Genomic DNA, 15,595 nt, shown 5'->3' with positions numbered 1-15,595 from the left:
CACTCCGGAATCGTGAGTGACGGGACACCACATTCCTCCCTGTGTGATGCCCTAGGAGCACAAGGTCACAGTGGTGACGGTCCAGCACAAATGCATGCGAATAAAACCAAGAGGAAACATCAGACAGATCCAAACTCAGGACATCCTATAACGGAACTGTCTTGGAATCTTCACAAACGTTAGCATCGGGATAGATTAAGACTGAAGGACTGTTCCCAGGTCGCAAGGACACTATAGAGACGTGACAGCTGAAAAGAGCAGTGAGCTGGGATTTTCTTTTGCTCTAACGTACGTTATGGGGACGACCAGTGAAACCCGAATGAGTCTGTAGATTAGAAAACAGTATTTCGTTGGGTTCATCTCCTGATTTTGATCGCTGTTCTCGGTTAGGTAAGTCCCTGTTCCTGTGGGACACACAGAAGGGTTTAGGAGTAAAGGACATCTTGCTTGTGACATAGAAAGGAATAAAACAACTGTGATAAAATGGCAACATTTGGGGAATCTGAGTGAAGAATGTAAAGGAAGGACCTGTCCCATTCTCACAAATGTTCTGTGTCTGGAAAAATAACAATAAGGAATTGACCTTTAATAAACACACGGATTCAAAAGTGTGCAGTGCTTCCCCATCGGTCTCCGCCTTGGCTATACATCAGAGGCATCTCAGGAGATTTAAAAATATTGATGCCCAGCTTCCAGCCCAGAGATGCGCATTCATTCAGCCTGGGGCGAAGCTCCAGACATTCATACATCAGAAAAGCGCCCCCCGGGTGACGCTAGCAGCCCAGAGGAATGACCAACAGCCTGTGGTATTGTCAGATGGGGGTGTGTGGGCTCTGAGCTGAGGTTCCTCTGAGCCCCCTCAGCTCTGCGTGCCCTGAGAGCTGATCCTGGGAGCAACTCAGTGATTCAAAACCAGAGCAGGGTCCTGGGTGCAGTCTTGGTCCTGCCACCAATAAGCTGGGAAGCATCCTGGCCAGTCCCTTAGTGGTGCCCGACCTGCATTCTCTCCCTTCTGGATGAGACTTGACCAACAGCTGCCTCGAGACAAAATGATTCAATGACACTCACCTCTCTGGGCCCCAGTGACCTGAGGTGGGTTTACCCAAATCCTTGCGACATCCAGGTGGCAGGAAAAGAAATGGGTAAGGAGGGTTGACCGACTTCTGGCATTGCTGGCAGGTTCCATCACAGTTTTCGTGACTCCCTGCCAACTCCCCACCCCCTTCGCAAGGACTGGAGTCTGAGAGGGTTCTCAGGAAAGGTGCTGGAGGAGGCAGGAGGACACTAGTCCTCCACCAAGTGACAGGGAGCAAGCGGGTGAGGCCGGGCTCTCAAAGAACAACTGGGCACCCGACACCGGCCCTTTCATGAGGCAGGCCAGACTGAGGATCTATGGGAAGAAGGTGCTAAGAAAGGCCTGAGGTTCTGTCCTGATCCCAGATCTCAACCTCTGCCCTGCTCTAGACCTGCGCCCTTCTAATACTGCTCTGCTCAGGATGGCGGCCCTGGCCACACACGGCTACCGAGCACTTGAGACGTCGAGGGTCAGAACTGAGATGTGCTATGTCATAGGCACATCAGATTTCCAAGTGTTTAGGAGCCAAAAAGAACTGTGAAAGTTTCATTAACAATTTTGAACGTATTGGGGCATCTGGGTGTTTCCGTCGGTTAAGCATCTGCCTTCAGCTCAGGCCATGATCTCAGGGTCCTAGGACAGAGCCTCAAGGTCAGTGGGTGGGTGGGTTCAGCAGGGAGTCTGCTTCTCCCTCTCTCTCTGCCTCTCCCCCTGCTTGGGCTCGCTCTTGTGTGCTTTCACACTCTCTCTCAAATAAATAAATGTAGGAAAAAAATTTTGGTAACACATTTACTAATGTTGAAATGATGATGCTTTGGATACTTTGGGTTAAAAACAATTTACTACAGAAATTCATTTCACTTCTTTCTCTCACTATTTCCAATATGGCTACTAAAATATTTAGAATTACATGTGGGTATCGCACCATACTTGTCTTGCACAGCTCTGTTCTAACATCTCTCTATTGTCCTTTGCAACGGGTCACCCCGGTAGAATTATACGATGGTCTAAAGGAGGAAGGGTTTGGTACGTGATAGCGTCAGCCCCAGACCCCAAAAGCCACGCAGTGAGAACCGCTAAAACTTTTCCCTGTGGTTCTCAGGATTCAGTGATTCCAGCCGATTCGCCCGCACAGTCCACTGAAGCACAGATACTGTCAGGTAACGTCCATTCCTCGCAGAGGCTTGAACTACAAATTGATAATTATATTAATTTACGTCCTAACACTCAACACTGTGATTTTAGCCCAATCTATGAGACTGAACCACAAACATCTGGCATTCTTTTTTTAATTTGACACCTTAAAGTAAAGCTTTCTATTAATTCATTGGATCTTGTGCACACCCGCTCATGCTTTAGCTTCTTATAGAAAGAGAAGATGTAGGTGCTAAAGATAAATAGTACAGAGAAAACTCAAGTCTGCATTCTAGAAGGTTCCACAAGATTCCAGGGAACCCTTCCATTTGGGTTTGGTTTGCATGTCACTGACCGACTGCCTTCTAAGGATAAGAGTCCCTTCACTTCTGTGTGCGTGTGTTTTAGCTACACGGACAGCAGTAATTAATTAAGACATTCCCTCTGCTCAAGACTTCCTCACACTCACAGGCCTCGGGCCATGGAGTGCTGAGGTGGGTGCATCTGTGTTCTGTTTCCAGAGATGGATCTTCTTCTCCGTGGTCTGATTTTATCCTGGACTCAGTCTGGTACAATCCATGTTGTGTACAATTCCATGTTTTAAAATGAAAACAAACAAACAAACAAAAACCCCTTAAATTTAGTGATTTTTCGGGTCCCTAAGTCCCGAAGGGACTTTTCTGGAAACCAGCAAGAAAAAAACAGACTTTTTGCTGAGGTCTGGTGGTTCTGGGTATAGGACCCAAGTGACTGATATGGACACAAAGTCATTCCCATAACATGGGTGGGAATGCTTGAGAACATTGTGAGAAACTTTCCCAGCTCAGAAAATTACAACCTATTCATTGTTCAGGTGAATCTTGGGGCTGAATATGATACTTTGGTTCTGTCTTTTTTTTTTTTTTTTTAACATATAGTATATATGATCCCTATGGCCAAGAGAAGGCAGGGACAGAGAGAATGAAACATGTCCTCTATGTTAAAATACATATGTATTTTTTAATAAAAATTACTATTCATTGTTTAGTGTCCTGGGAAGGAAACAACTAGGAAAAAGCTTTTTGCTAATAGTTTTCCTGCTTATTTTTGTAACATCAATACCCAGAAGTAAATATCAAATGCATGAGGCATTTGGGAAAACCAATAATGACTCTAGACTTACATTTCAAAAATTGTATTGAAAAAAAGAAAAGTAAGATCTTGTAAGAGGATACTCTGAAAAAAAAAAAAAAAACCACATATGCCCATAAAGAGTTAGGTGGATAGTCAAAATCTTTCACATATATAAGTATGTACAGGTGTGTCTATGTATATATAAACACAAATATGTTTTTACTTTCATTGCAAGAAGCCATATTCATTTAAAAAACATACCGGTCTTTGCTTCAGAACATGATGCCTTTTTATAAAAAGGGTGTCAAGGGGAGGGGCTTTGATTTTCATACGTGAACTGATTCTCAAAAACTCTAGTTCTACCGCAACAAACAGGTAGGAAGGAGGAAAAAAGCAAAGCCCTCCCGTTGGACAGTAGTGTTCTTACATCACCCACTTTAAAATTAAATCTGAAACAGAGTTCTGACAGGCCTGCTATTTTCTTCAGTGCCAACAGCTACACAATAGACCTTTTTTTTTTTTTTTTTTTTTTTTTGGACAAAGCTCTTAAAATGCCTGGAGATTCAGATGTACTGAGTCACCAAACTGTACAAATACAGCACACCCATTCCTGCTGGGGTCCCGTTCACCCTTTCGGAAACTCTACCACATCTTCTGTGTTTGGCAGAAGGAAAGATATTTTCATTTGAGTTCCAACCTGTCTGAAAGAGGAGTGACTGGGAGGGTCAGGTCTGAAAGTGGGTGACCTTTGATCTGGTGGCCTCTGAGCCGCAGTGACAGTTGTCATTTCAGAAAGATCTGCTGGTGTTCCTCCTACCCCACGTGGGCGCTGCTGCGGTGCTCAGCCCCACGTCCACATGGCTTCACGTGCTCCCGCGAAGGGTATGACATTCAGCACCGGCACTGAGCAGGGTTGCTCTGGAATAACACTGCTCACCCAATTAGTGCTCTTAGAAACATCTCGAAACACTGTAACACATTGTAACAGGCAGCACAGAGACGTGGACACAATGTTTCACAGACACGTCCTTTGGGTATGAATGTGCCAGGAGCCTCCTGAACCCGGTGGGCAGTGGCGGGTGGGGTGAGGGTAGCCCTGGGAGAGAGAGGGGGCAGGGGTGGGGGAGGAGGAAAGGAGGAGGGGGCACTGGGAGGTGCCGAGCAAAAGCAGTTTTCACGACTTTCACTCTCTCTTTTAAAAATTCAAATCAGACTGTGCCCCCCGCCCCCCATGATTGCTCCGCTGAGTGGTGAAATAATTGGGAGGCGCTGCAAACGCATCCCCGTACTGCGAGTGAGCAGCCGACTTCAAGTCCGAACACCTCCCCCGAATGATACTGAATTTGACAGTAATGATAGCCAATGTGTGAGCTGGAAATCAGGAGGGCAGAAGGGCCAGGGGCACAGGCAAGTTCCCTAGAGGTAGGGTTGGGGAGCCACGGGCCGCTGTGAGAGACCCTCACAGCGCCTGGATGTCCATTTCCTTGGCTTTCAAGAACTGGACTCTTCTTGGTGGCTGCAGGAGGCAAGCTGGCCTTGAAGAAGAGTGCCAAAGAGGTGTTTCTAGGATTTCCAGACTCACCTTCAGTTACTACGAATTTTCCCCACCCTTATCAGATTCTGAATGTGTAGAAAATAAAATGGGGACATACCAGCTGGTGCAGCCCCGTGTTCCTTAAGTCCAGCATGAGGACGGGGTCATTCCTTGTAGGGGGGGCTGTCTGAGTGTCCTGGGAAGTTTAGTAACATCCCTGGCTCCCGTCACTAGATGCGGGTAGCACCACTAGTTGTGGCAAATAAAATTACCTCCAGACATTGCCAAGTATTCCTGGGAGGGAGGGGATGAAATCTCCCTGGACCGAGAGCTGCTGGTTTAGAGGAGACATTAGGGCAAGCTGAGTGTTCACCAGGTAAAGACAGTCATCTACTAGAAGGACCAGATGGCATTGGGGGTCAAGGTTGACAACCCCAGATAACATGCCTGAACCAACCAGAGACTAACTCAGAAGTCTGAGACAGGCAGGCCTTTTAGCTCAAAGCACTGATTTACGGCTATAGGGAGTCATGACTATTTAAAGAGAATTCTGGAGAGGGGGAGCCTGCGTGGCTCAGTCTGCTAAGCATCTGACTCTTGATTTCGGCTCAGGTCATGATCCCAGGGTCCTGAGATCGAGCCCAGTGCTTAAGATTCTCTCTCTCCCTCTTCAGATTCTTAAAATTCTCTTTCTTCCTCTCCCTCCATCACCTCCCCCCCTTTCTAGATAGACAGACAGATAGATGCATAGATGGATAGATAGATAGACAGACAGAATTATGGAGAAATAAAATCCTGGGGATCTAGCTTTAAAAAAAAAAAAAAAAAAAGTAAATCAGAAGACAGGCGCTCACACTTGAACTCTAGGAGTTAAAGACGCAGAACAATCACTCGAGACCTGCCCAGCGGAATTCTCCACAGCGTGCCATAACCAGTTCCACAGAGTGGGTCCTATAGCTCTGGGCCATTGAGACCACTTTTCATCCTGAGGCTGCAGACGGGGCCGTCTTTGCATTCTGTCTCACCTGCCCAAAAAGCACCTGCTACCTCTGGAAGGTGTGTTGTGTGGTTCAGGCCTTGGAGAATGAAGGAAGGAGTCTTTAAAAACACCTACCCCTTAATGTCACTAACAAATTGACAAAAAGAAGTGTGTAAGTCTGATCTGGGGTTGAGGTACATTATTTTTTCCCAGTAGAAAAGGGCCTATAAAATGGTGCGCCTTCCCTAAAGCATATCTCTCAAAAGCCGTACAAGCTGGCCTTCTCTATGAGATGGTGTCTTCTCATTTCCACCTGCTTCCCAACAAACAGGCAGAGGGGACAGGGCTGGGGACCCAGATCTCTCCTGTCCCAGAGGACACTAGGATGGTTTATGATTTCTACACCTGAGAACTTCAGATGCTGGTACACATAAAAAGAGTGAAAAATCTTCTGAGCCCAGAGAAAGAAAGGAAGAACTTGGTGGCATAGTGCTCTTCCCAGACCCTGAAACGCTGCTCTGTAAGCTGTCACGAGTGTGCATCACACTGGCTCTTGCAGACAAAAAGGGTTATTTTATCCAGATTATTCCCCCACATTGCAGGGGAGAAGGGACTCATTTGTAATCATCAAAGGAATGCTGACAGACTTGAAACGGGATTACATTCTATTATACTCATCCGAATTAAAGATTTGTTTTGGAGATCATTCTTAGGTTTCCTTCTCCCTGCTCCTCCGACCCCAAATGAGGCGATTTGTATTCACGAGACATCTGAGGCAGACATGAAATCAGACAGTTTGCAAACATACATTTCAGATTCAGTGGCCTGAGTTTTGAATTTAAATGTTGCCTGGTTCTCTGTGTGTGGAAAACTTGGCCCTCCGGTCAAAACTAACCCCAAACATCACTTCATTCCCTAGCTTATAAATCCAGGAGAAATTCAGTTTGGTGGGGAGGGGGGAGCCTGAGTGAGCGAGTGGTATAGGATTTCTGGATACCTATATCCAGAAATACAGGTATGGAAATGAAAAATTTATGCCCAGGCAAAATTGTCTGGTAGGTTCAAGAGCACACAGCTAAATCCTCAGTTCCATGCTCTGCGGTGTGGGTACCATTTGGAGAATGCCACCTGCCGAATCTACCATTCACCCTTCAAGCTATTTGTTCCTTTCTGTGCATGAACCCACTGAAGGAAGCTTCCCCAGGACAGGGCTGACTCTTTAGGGTAGCTCTGTGTCATACCTCACACAGCATCTGGTACTGGAAAGACTTGCACATTTCCTGTTCTTTGACAGAAAACTCCTGTTGTATAGTCACTGTGGAACTGATGGCCACGTGAGCACCAAGCTTGGGTACCTCAGACTGGAAGTCCTAAGACAGTGGAAGAGATCAATTGAGTAAAAAATCTGTCCCTTGGCTTTGGCTGCTCAAAGGACAAGATATCTTTGAGAAATCTCTCTCCAGGCAAGAAGATGGCACTCTCCAAGAAGGAAGACAGAGCAAGGTATATAGGTAAAGTGCCAACCTTTGTACCAATTTTTTTCTTTATAACTCAGTCCTTCCTTCTAGACTCAGTGTCCTTCTCCACAAAGTACATCCTCTGGGAGTTCTTTCAGTAAGTGTTTATCAGTGGTAAACACAGCCTGATTTCATGCTCTTCTTTTTTTAATTTATGTTTTATAATCTCTACACTCTGTCTTGATAGTTTAGCTGGGTATATAGTTCTGCTCTGACAACTTGTTCTGTTCTGTTTTGTTTTTCCAAAACCTGGAAAAATATTTCCTTGGCTTCTGGATTTCACTATTGTTGTTGCAAAGACTTTATAGATGACATTTTCTCTCTCTCTCTTTCTATGATTTTTTCCAAGACTGTCACTTTTGTCTTAGTATTTTATAGTTTAAATATGATAGGTATAATTTTATTTTTATTTATCTTGCTTGGGATGCTTCAATCTGAATCTTTCATTAATTCTTGAAAACAGATTCCAAGATATTATCACTTTGAGTGTTGCCACTCCCTCATTTCCCTACTCTCTCTGGAATACTGATCCAATGTATGTTGAACATTCATTCCATGTTTTCCATGTCTTCACCTTTTTTGCTGCATTCTAGATAATTTCCCCAGCTTTATGTTCCAGTTCATTGTTTCTCTCTTCAGCAATATATGATCTATCCATTAAGCTTTAATTTCAATGAATACATTTTCATTAGTATAGTAGTATTAGTAGAGCTAACAGATATATTTTCTTCTTTTTCAAATATTTATAGCCTTTCATTCTTTAGTCATGTTTTAGACTTGCTCTTTTATTTGTTCTTCTGTTTTAGTTCTCCTCTGTTATTTATTAAGAACTCTATTCTTTTTACTGCTGACTGTTGCTCAGAGAATGTAATTTTGGATTGTGTATTCATAATCAGCAATATTTTATCAGTTGGAATCTCCTGGAGCTTGTGATGATGTCTTTATGCAGGGAGGATGTGTGTGTGTGTGTGTGTGTGTGTGTGTGTGTGTGTGTGTATGTGTTTTGCCAAGTATCCTGAGGCACAACAAATCTTGGACAATTTTGTTAGATTCTCAAATGAGGTTTCTTGGTAAAGATAATGTGAGCTTAAAACCCAGACTCTTGAAAAGGCAGACTTGTGATTACATATTCTTGAGGGAGATTAATTTTTTTCTCCGAACCTTAGCCCAGGCTGAGACAAGTTTTCTTTGCAAGAAAACTGATTTGTTTCTCATCCACTTTTTAAATGAATGTTTAACCCTTCCAGGTCCCAGTTTTATAGGAAGATCTTTATTCCAACTTCTCACTTTACGTTGGTCTAATGCCACATCTCTTGCCTTCATGCACCTGTTAAATACTGGTTGTAAAGATGATCAGAAGGTCCCAGTGTAAGCACAGGGGCAGTGCCAGCTAACTTCTCCAGGTCTCTGATCCCTCTTCATGTTTGTTCCCTGTGTATCCCCTATATATAGTCACTCAAACATTTAAAGGCTGTCTGTTATATTTCACTCAGCAGCTCTAGATGTTTTGCTGGAGAAATAATTACAGATCAACAGTTCTATCATATTTCCAGAAATGGATTACAGATCTTATTCTGTATTCAGTTCCTTGGGACTGTATAGTAAAACCTTTAGAAAGGATGTGGCATGGACAATACCTTTATAGGTATTTTCCACATATCCTGGCAAAAACTTGGGTCTGGTGGATTAGGAGACAAACATTACAGAAATGGCATTGCTTTAAACTACTGTATGTTGTTTTGTATTAGAGGAGCTACCTGGGTTCAAATCTCCCTAAATTACTTCACTTTCCTTTGCATCAGTTTCTTCAATTTATTATCATAGCATCCATTTCACAGATGGTGAGGATCAAATGGGATAATAAACATAAAGTTTTTAGAACAGTGTCTGGCACATGGTGCTGTAATGTGTTTGATACACTAATAGAATTTTCAACTCACCAACTTCTCTCACTTGTGCTAAGGCAAGCCACACCCAGCTGGACCAGAGTCTTAAGTGAGATGGTGCACACATCGGGGTCAGCTAATGGGTTCCAGAATTAGGCACCCCCAGCGAGGAGGAGAGACTCAGAGAACAGACTAGAGTCACGTGGTCAGCCACCCTTCCCCTCTGAGATAGTCCTTCTAAATTCTGGCGACCAAATACTAAAATCTTGGTGACTGCAGGGTTTGTATTGCTAAGAAAAGCTGTTTCCTTCCAGAATGATAAAAACACACCAGCCTCATTAGAATAATGACTTTGTATCATAAAACTTCAGAAAGCCCTCGCCTCAGCTTTTAGGTCCATTACTCAGCTGGAATGACAAGCATATGGATTTTGGAAACCAGTTAGTTGGTTCAAATCCTGCCTCTCAATTTTACTAGCAGGCATAGAGCTGGGATAGGCAGCAAGATAGGGAGCAGGGATAGGTAATGGGAGAGCATATTACCCCCAAGTGGTGCCTTTTCAAGAATTTTAAAGATGTCAACAGGTTGCCTAAGACCAGTGACCTCCAAATCCTTAATATCATGAACGCCATTAGCAGAAAAATTTTGGGACTACATCTCCAACAGATGTACAAACTGTGTACTGTTCAAATGTGGATTTTTATGTGACTTTTTTTTTTTTTTAAGATTGAAAAGAAGCCAGTATGAATGAACAGAAGTTTTTCTCCTACATCTGCTGGATCACCTCGTGTGCAGCCACTTTGGATGGACTGGGTGGAAGAGGTACTGAAGGGCAGAATGGGGCAAGGTCAGTCTACTCAGTGGGCAACTGATGCAGCTGTGATCACTCCATGAACTATCTAGAAAGTGTAGGCAGACTGTGACACCTGCCCCCCTCCCCGGCTTGCTCCCCACCCAGCACCCGCACAAGCCAAGCCATCCCCTCCCCCAGGTTCATGTCAGAGTCTGCCTCTGCTCTGTGTCCCAGCCGGGTGGTCTTGGGCAGGTCAGCTAACGCCTCTGGGGCTTGGTTCCCATCTGGAAAGTGAGGCTAATGTTCACTTCGTGGGGTTGCAATGAGTTGGAAATCAGATAACACAGTGTTCAATTAACTTTTACTCCCTGCCTTTCTGTCCCTTCCCCGAAACTGCTGTTAGGCTGCCCTTTCCAATAAAGTGCCTGCGAGAGCAGAGTCATCAATAATGGAGTCACTCGCAAGCCCAGACTCCTCTTCCCTGCTACGGAAAGAGCCTGCAGAACACTTTTCAAATGTAGTTACTTCCCATGGAAACAGACTAGCAGTTTCAGATGCCTCTCTTCATCTCTCTTCTTCTGTGACAGCTGGGCAACCCCTTCAGACATTGGGCTTGTTTTTCTTTGGTTATGAGCCGGCTTTTCATCCCATAAAATCGGTGACAAGTAAAGATAGTCCCTGAATAAAAGGGCGATGTGACTAAGGCACGAGCAAATGCTGAACTCTGTATGTGTGTGCTGGGGTGCAGAGACATATGAGTGGCTGGGAAAATACAGTCCCAGTCTCCCTGGTAGGGAGCCTTGGGGGAGGGGTGGAGGGACACCCAGTCACGCCTGCACACCCTGAATGAACCCATGCACGTGGGAGGTAGTCCTGCCCTCTGAACATAAGAGCAGTGGTTCTCAACTCTGGCTGTCCTGAGTTGCCTGGGAGCTTTCAAAATGATGCCAGTGCCTGGCCCCCACAGACTGGTTACGCGAGAAGCCCTGGGGTGCTGATTGAGCCTCCCCACATTTGTTCAGACTGAAGCCATTCTCCTGTGCTGCCAGGGTGGAGAGCCACTGCTTATCTGAGCAGAACGGGAAGGTTCGTTCTCTCCTAAATGAACAACTGTGTCCCCTCCATCAGGACCTGGTTCCCACCCCTGAGGCTTCAAGAGCGATTGACTTACCATTTTTCTACATTCCGAAATTCTTGGCCAGTGAAATAAGGAGCTAGGATTGGGTTTATTTGCTGGGCTGCAAATGATCTGGTAACAAACACCACTTCTTGTTGGCTTGGGTTACTGGTTTGCTTCGGGAGGGAGCAGGACATCGGCCCAGACAACCCCTTCCATCTTCGAGGTCTGGGGACAGTTTGGTACAAGGAAGACCTTAAAGGCTGTCCCGCTCTTCTGGTGTCTCATTTCCCTTCCCTTCTGCTTCCCACATTCACCATTGTGTGCCCCAGGGTGAAACCAAATGTGTGGACATTGGCTTATGCCTGCTAGAACAATTTTCCACCCCTTCCCTCCCTCCGTCCCTCTCAACAAGCCCATCAACCTCTCTGAACTTCTTTGAGAAGAAAGAAAAGGAAGAAAGGGGTTCCACAAGGAGACAAGCGCTGCTGCTGCCGGCCTTCAGCAGAGAGACGTGGGGAGAAAAGTCACCAAGAAAAAACAAAATGAACAAGACCTGAGAAACCGAACTCAGCAAAATAAGTCTGAGAGACACACTGGAACATGGCTCTTCAAAGCAGGACAAAATGTGGAAGTCCCTTTGCTTTCTATGGCCGGAAACCAAGAGGGCATCCCTCCCGCCTCTCGGACCTCATCCCTGCCTTCTTCTTTGCACAAAGATGATGCTGACATTACACTTGTGTTTGAAAAAAAATAAATAAATAAATCAATGATCAATTTGGACCTCTCTGGCCAAATCCCTGATTTGGGAATGAAGTAAAAACAAAAAACAAAAAAACAAAAACAAAAAACAAAAAACCAGAACTCCATCCCAAGAAGGAAAACCTTTGAAAGCCAAGTGTATTTGAGTATGGGATTAAGGATCATAGGCACTGGTTTTGCATGAACTGTTCTTGTCTTCCTGGGATATGTTTTTAATGCAGTGATGATAGCCTTCCAGTGGCTGCTGGCAGCATCTCAGTATCTCCAGGGATGAGAGGGAAGGGGGTGTTTGGGAAGCCTTTTTCCCAGCAGGCTTGGAGGTGATTAGCACAAGTCACGAGCGTGGAGGGGGAGGAGGAGGCCACCATGCAGCCCCTGGCTTATTAAGAGTGAGATCTGATGCTGGAATCCTCAAAGCAAGAAAAAAAAAAAAAAATCAATGACCCAGGAAAACTACACCAGCTGACAGCCCCAGGAAAAGGCTCAAGGAAGAGTTGCAAAAAAGAGAAAGGCTTAAGTAACTTTCCAAAACTCTGCTCTGTTAATCTGGGAGGCCCTATACTGTACACACAATGGCTGGGACCCCTGACATTCTGGTACTTTCTTTCATGTGGAAACACCATCCTTCTTCCATCCCCTACTTCCCAGGGCAAAGGGCTCCCCCCACCCCAACCTCCCAGCTTCAGGTTTTGATGTTTCCCTTGTTTAGAGGAAACAAGTACTATCTGCATTGTCAAAGGTTGCTCCCCAGTGCTGGGCAATTCTTGTAAGGCTCTGTGGGGAAACAGGGGGGGGGGGCACTATCTCCTTACAAAACCTCTGATTTCTAATGCTTCCCAGTTCGTAAAAAAGAGCAGGACCACCTGTCCCCAGAAAAGCAAGCATCAGGGTTTGTAAGGCCCCCAGGGTGCCGGGTGGAGGGGATTTTGGAATTACATGATGAGTATCCACTGCTTTGACTAAAGCAGTCGAATGAACCCTCAGATGGTCACCTCTGGAGTTTGGGGATTTTTCTCAATGCTGTATATCACAGAGTTAGGGGGTCCTTAAAGGTTTCGAGTCAAACCAATCAACTTCAAAAGACTCTATCTTTCTCTCTGAACCTTCTCTAATGTTTCCCCGATGTCACACAATATAGCATTTAGATTTAAACCTGAACGTGTCTGTGCTTTGGGAGGATGTAATTTTTTTTTTTCTTTCTTCTCCCAAAAAGGCTTCCTGACACTCTCTCCCTAGCCCTCAGATCCCTGAGGAGAAAGGCTGATCAGAATTAAAATGGAGGCTGCTTGTGGACAACTTGGCCAAATCACCATTTCCCAGCAGTGCAGGGAGTTTTAAACCCTGGAATTCAGGTTCACACCGAAAGCAGAAGGAAATACCTCTTTTTATCACTTACTGTCATTTAGAAGAACATGTATCAAAATATCCATTTCGCTTAGGATGTGGCATCCCTATTGGATAGCCCCAACACGTCTTCTAGAACGGTCGCTACATACAGATAATTCCAAACTTGGGTGGTAACCTACAGACAGCAGCAAACACTGCAACTGTTTCACTAAAGAAACGAACTCCAAGCGCCTATAATCTGTGAAAACAATCTAATGGTTACACTGCAATTTACCTAAAGCAATATTTGTTCAGTTGCAGTGATGTCACTGGGAAAAAAAAAATGTTTGTCAGCTTTCAATGCTTTCTCCACAGTATTCAGAGCTAGAGGGTGGCAGATTCAGGACTGCTTTCCATAGCTTAAATCAGCAAATACGGAACTTTTCTAACAGCCAAGAAAGTTCTGTTACAAAAAAAAAAAAAAAAAAAAAAAGTCAATAGCACTTGAAAAGCATTTCCCTAGGACATTTACTGCAGCATTCTGACCCCACAGTGTTCAATTTTAAGGACCGCAGTTTGCTTGCCAAATAGGCATATCTTGGCTCCCTTTGCTAGGTAGAAACACTGCCTTGATATTAAATATTCAAAGCAAAGAACCTCTGACCTAAGGGCTCTCAGCTAACAATGACATTCTCTGTAAGTAAACTAGAAACCCAGCTCAGCTCCTGGTTTGCCAGTGTTCTCTGCCACGTACCAGTCTGCTGCAGAGCAGGGGGAGAAGTGACTCCATTTACCATGATTAGATTGCAAAGGACCCTGCCCGCAAAAGCTCGGGCTTGGCAGAAGATCCCTGGAGAAGGGGGTGAGTGGGGTTCAGAGTTGCCCCCTGGGCTGGGCAGGGGCTGGGAAAGGGTGAAGGCCTCCAACTTCACCAGAGGGAGACCCAGGTCTGTTAAGCAAGTGCAGCGGTAAAACAAGAATGTGGCTCCTCCAGCCATCATCAACCCAGAAACTTCTCTCACTTCGTGGAGCCACACCTACTACCCCAGAACTGAGATCAGCTACGGGAGCTTTGGTGTGAGTTTCTCTCCCCAAAGGAAAGCCTCACCGCTTACTGGGAGGAGGGAGTCATTATTTTATGTAAAGGAGACTGGGACTGGAGGGGAAAGGGGGGCGCTGGTACCTTTTGGCGGTAAAGTCAAGACCCTCCCCCACGCCCAGTCTCTGTTCTGCAAACTTCTGCTCATCTGGCACACGGACCTGCCGGCCGGCTGCCCTCCCTGCCTGCCGGCGCAGACTTCAGGTCAGACGTCCCTCGGGCTAGTCTCCATACATGGGCACCCGGGAGGCTGGCTGGGGCGCACCCGGACCATGCGCGTGGCAAACCAAGTGCAACTCCGCGGACCAGCACGTGTAATGTACAGCGATGGGCGCGGCTCCGGGTTTAGGAGCCTCCAGGGGACACGTATCCGTCAGAGTCGGGTCCCTGAGGCCAGGAGCCGATAATAGGAAATTGACGAGGTAAACAGCAGGGCGAGAAACTCCCAATAGGTTACCCGCCCTTCCTTGGGGAGGGGAGGACCTCCTGTGCCATCACTCCACACGCAGCCACCTCTATGCCAAAGGCTCACACCAGGCAAGAAAACTGGCTATAAGCGTGCCTCAACATCAGTCCAACCCGGCTGTGCCCCCTCGGGTGGCTGCCGCCAGCCGAGGGCTCACCTGGGCGCACTGTGGCGCCCGGGGCGCAAGGCGAGGGAGGTTGCTTCTTACCGGAGAAGTCCGTGAGCGCTGCGATCTCTTTGGAACAGACCAGGACAGTGCAGTAGAAGAGGCGCAGGAGCTGCCCGGGAGGTTCTACCTGCCTGCGGGGTCCAGGATGCTGCGCGGGCTGCGGCGCGGGCGGCGGGCGCGCGTGTCCAGGCAGAAGCATGGTGCCCGGCGCGACCTAGAGCGGGCGCGGGCCCGGGGCGCGATGGGGGTCCCTGGGCAGAGGGCAGCGTCACATGGCGGGGCGAGTCGTTGGCCTGCGGCTCCGCGGCCCCCCGCCACCTCCCGGCTCAGGCTGCCAGAGCCTTTTCCCAGCGCAGGCCAGCCCCGGCTCCCCAGCAAAGGGGAGGGGGCGGAGAAGTGGGGCGGGGCGAGGAGCCCCGGGAAGGATCCGCGTAGTTTCCCCGAGAGGAAATCTCCGCTGCCTCCCCGCGAGAGGAAACGAGGGGGGCCGAAGGGAAAGTGCAGCCTTCGCGCGCCGGGCGGCTGCGGGGGCCGGTCCCTGGCGAGCTGCCCGCCTCGGAGGGCGCCCCCAACAGCGCACCAAGGACCGCGCAACTTGAGCGCCTTTCACTCCTGGGTCCCCGCC

General features: G+C 46.9%; 1 protein-coding gene across 2 annotated transcripts in view; it reads right to left on the bottom strand.

The window, feature by feature from the left end:
* EVA1C (eva-1 homolog C) overlaps positions 1 to 15,577 on the bottom strand; it is a 68,956-nt gene extending 53,379 nt beyond the window's left edge. For both annotated transcript variants that reach the window (XM_059164589.1, XM_059164590.1), the window contains exon 1: positions 15,010 to 15,577. In XM_059164589.1, coding sequence (XP_059020572.1) covers positions 15,010 to 15,169 — 160 coding nt within the window. In that variant the 5' untranslated portion in view covers positions 15,170 to 15,577. The remainder of the gene's footprint in view (positions 1 to 15,009) is intronic.
* Positions 15,578 to 15,595: the final 18 nt, after the last annotated feature.

This window comes from Mustela lutreola, chromosome 2 (assembly GCF_030435805.1).
Source record: "Mustela lutreola isolate mMusLut2 chromosome 2, mMusLut2.pri, whole genome shotgun sequence".
NCBI lineage: Eukaryota > Metazoa > Chordata > Mammalia > Carnivora > Mustelidae > Mustela > Mustela lutreola.
This window is presented reverse-complemented; position numbering and strand designations above follow the sequence as displayed.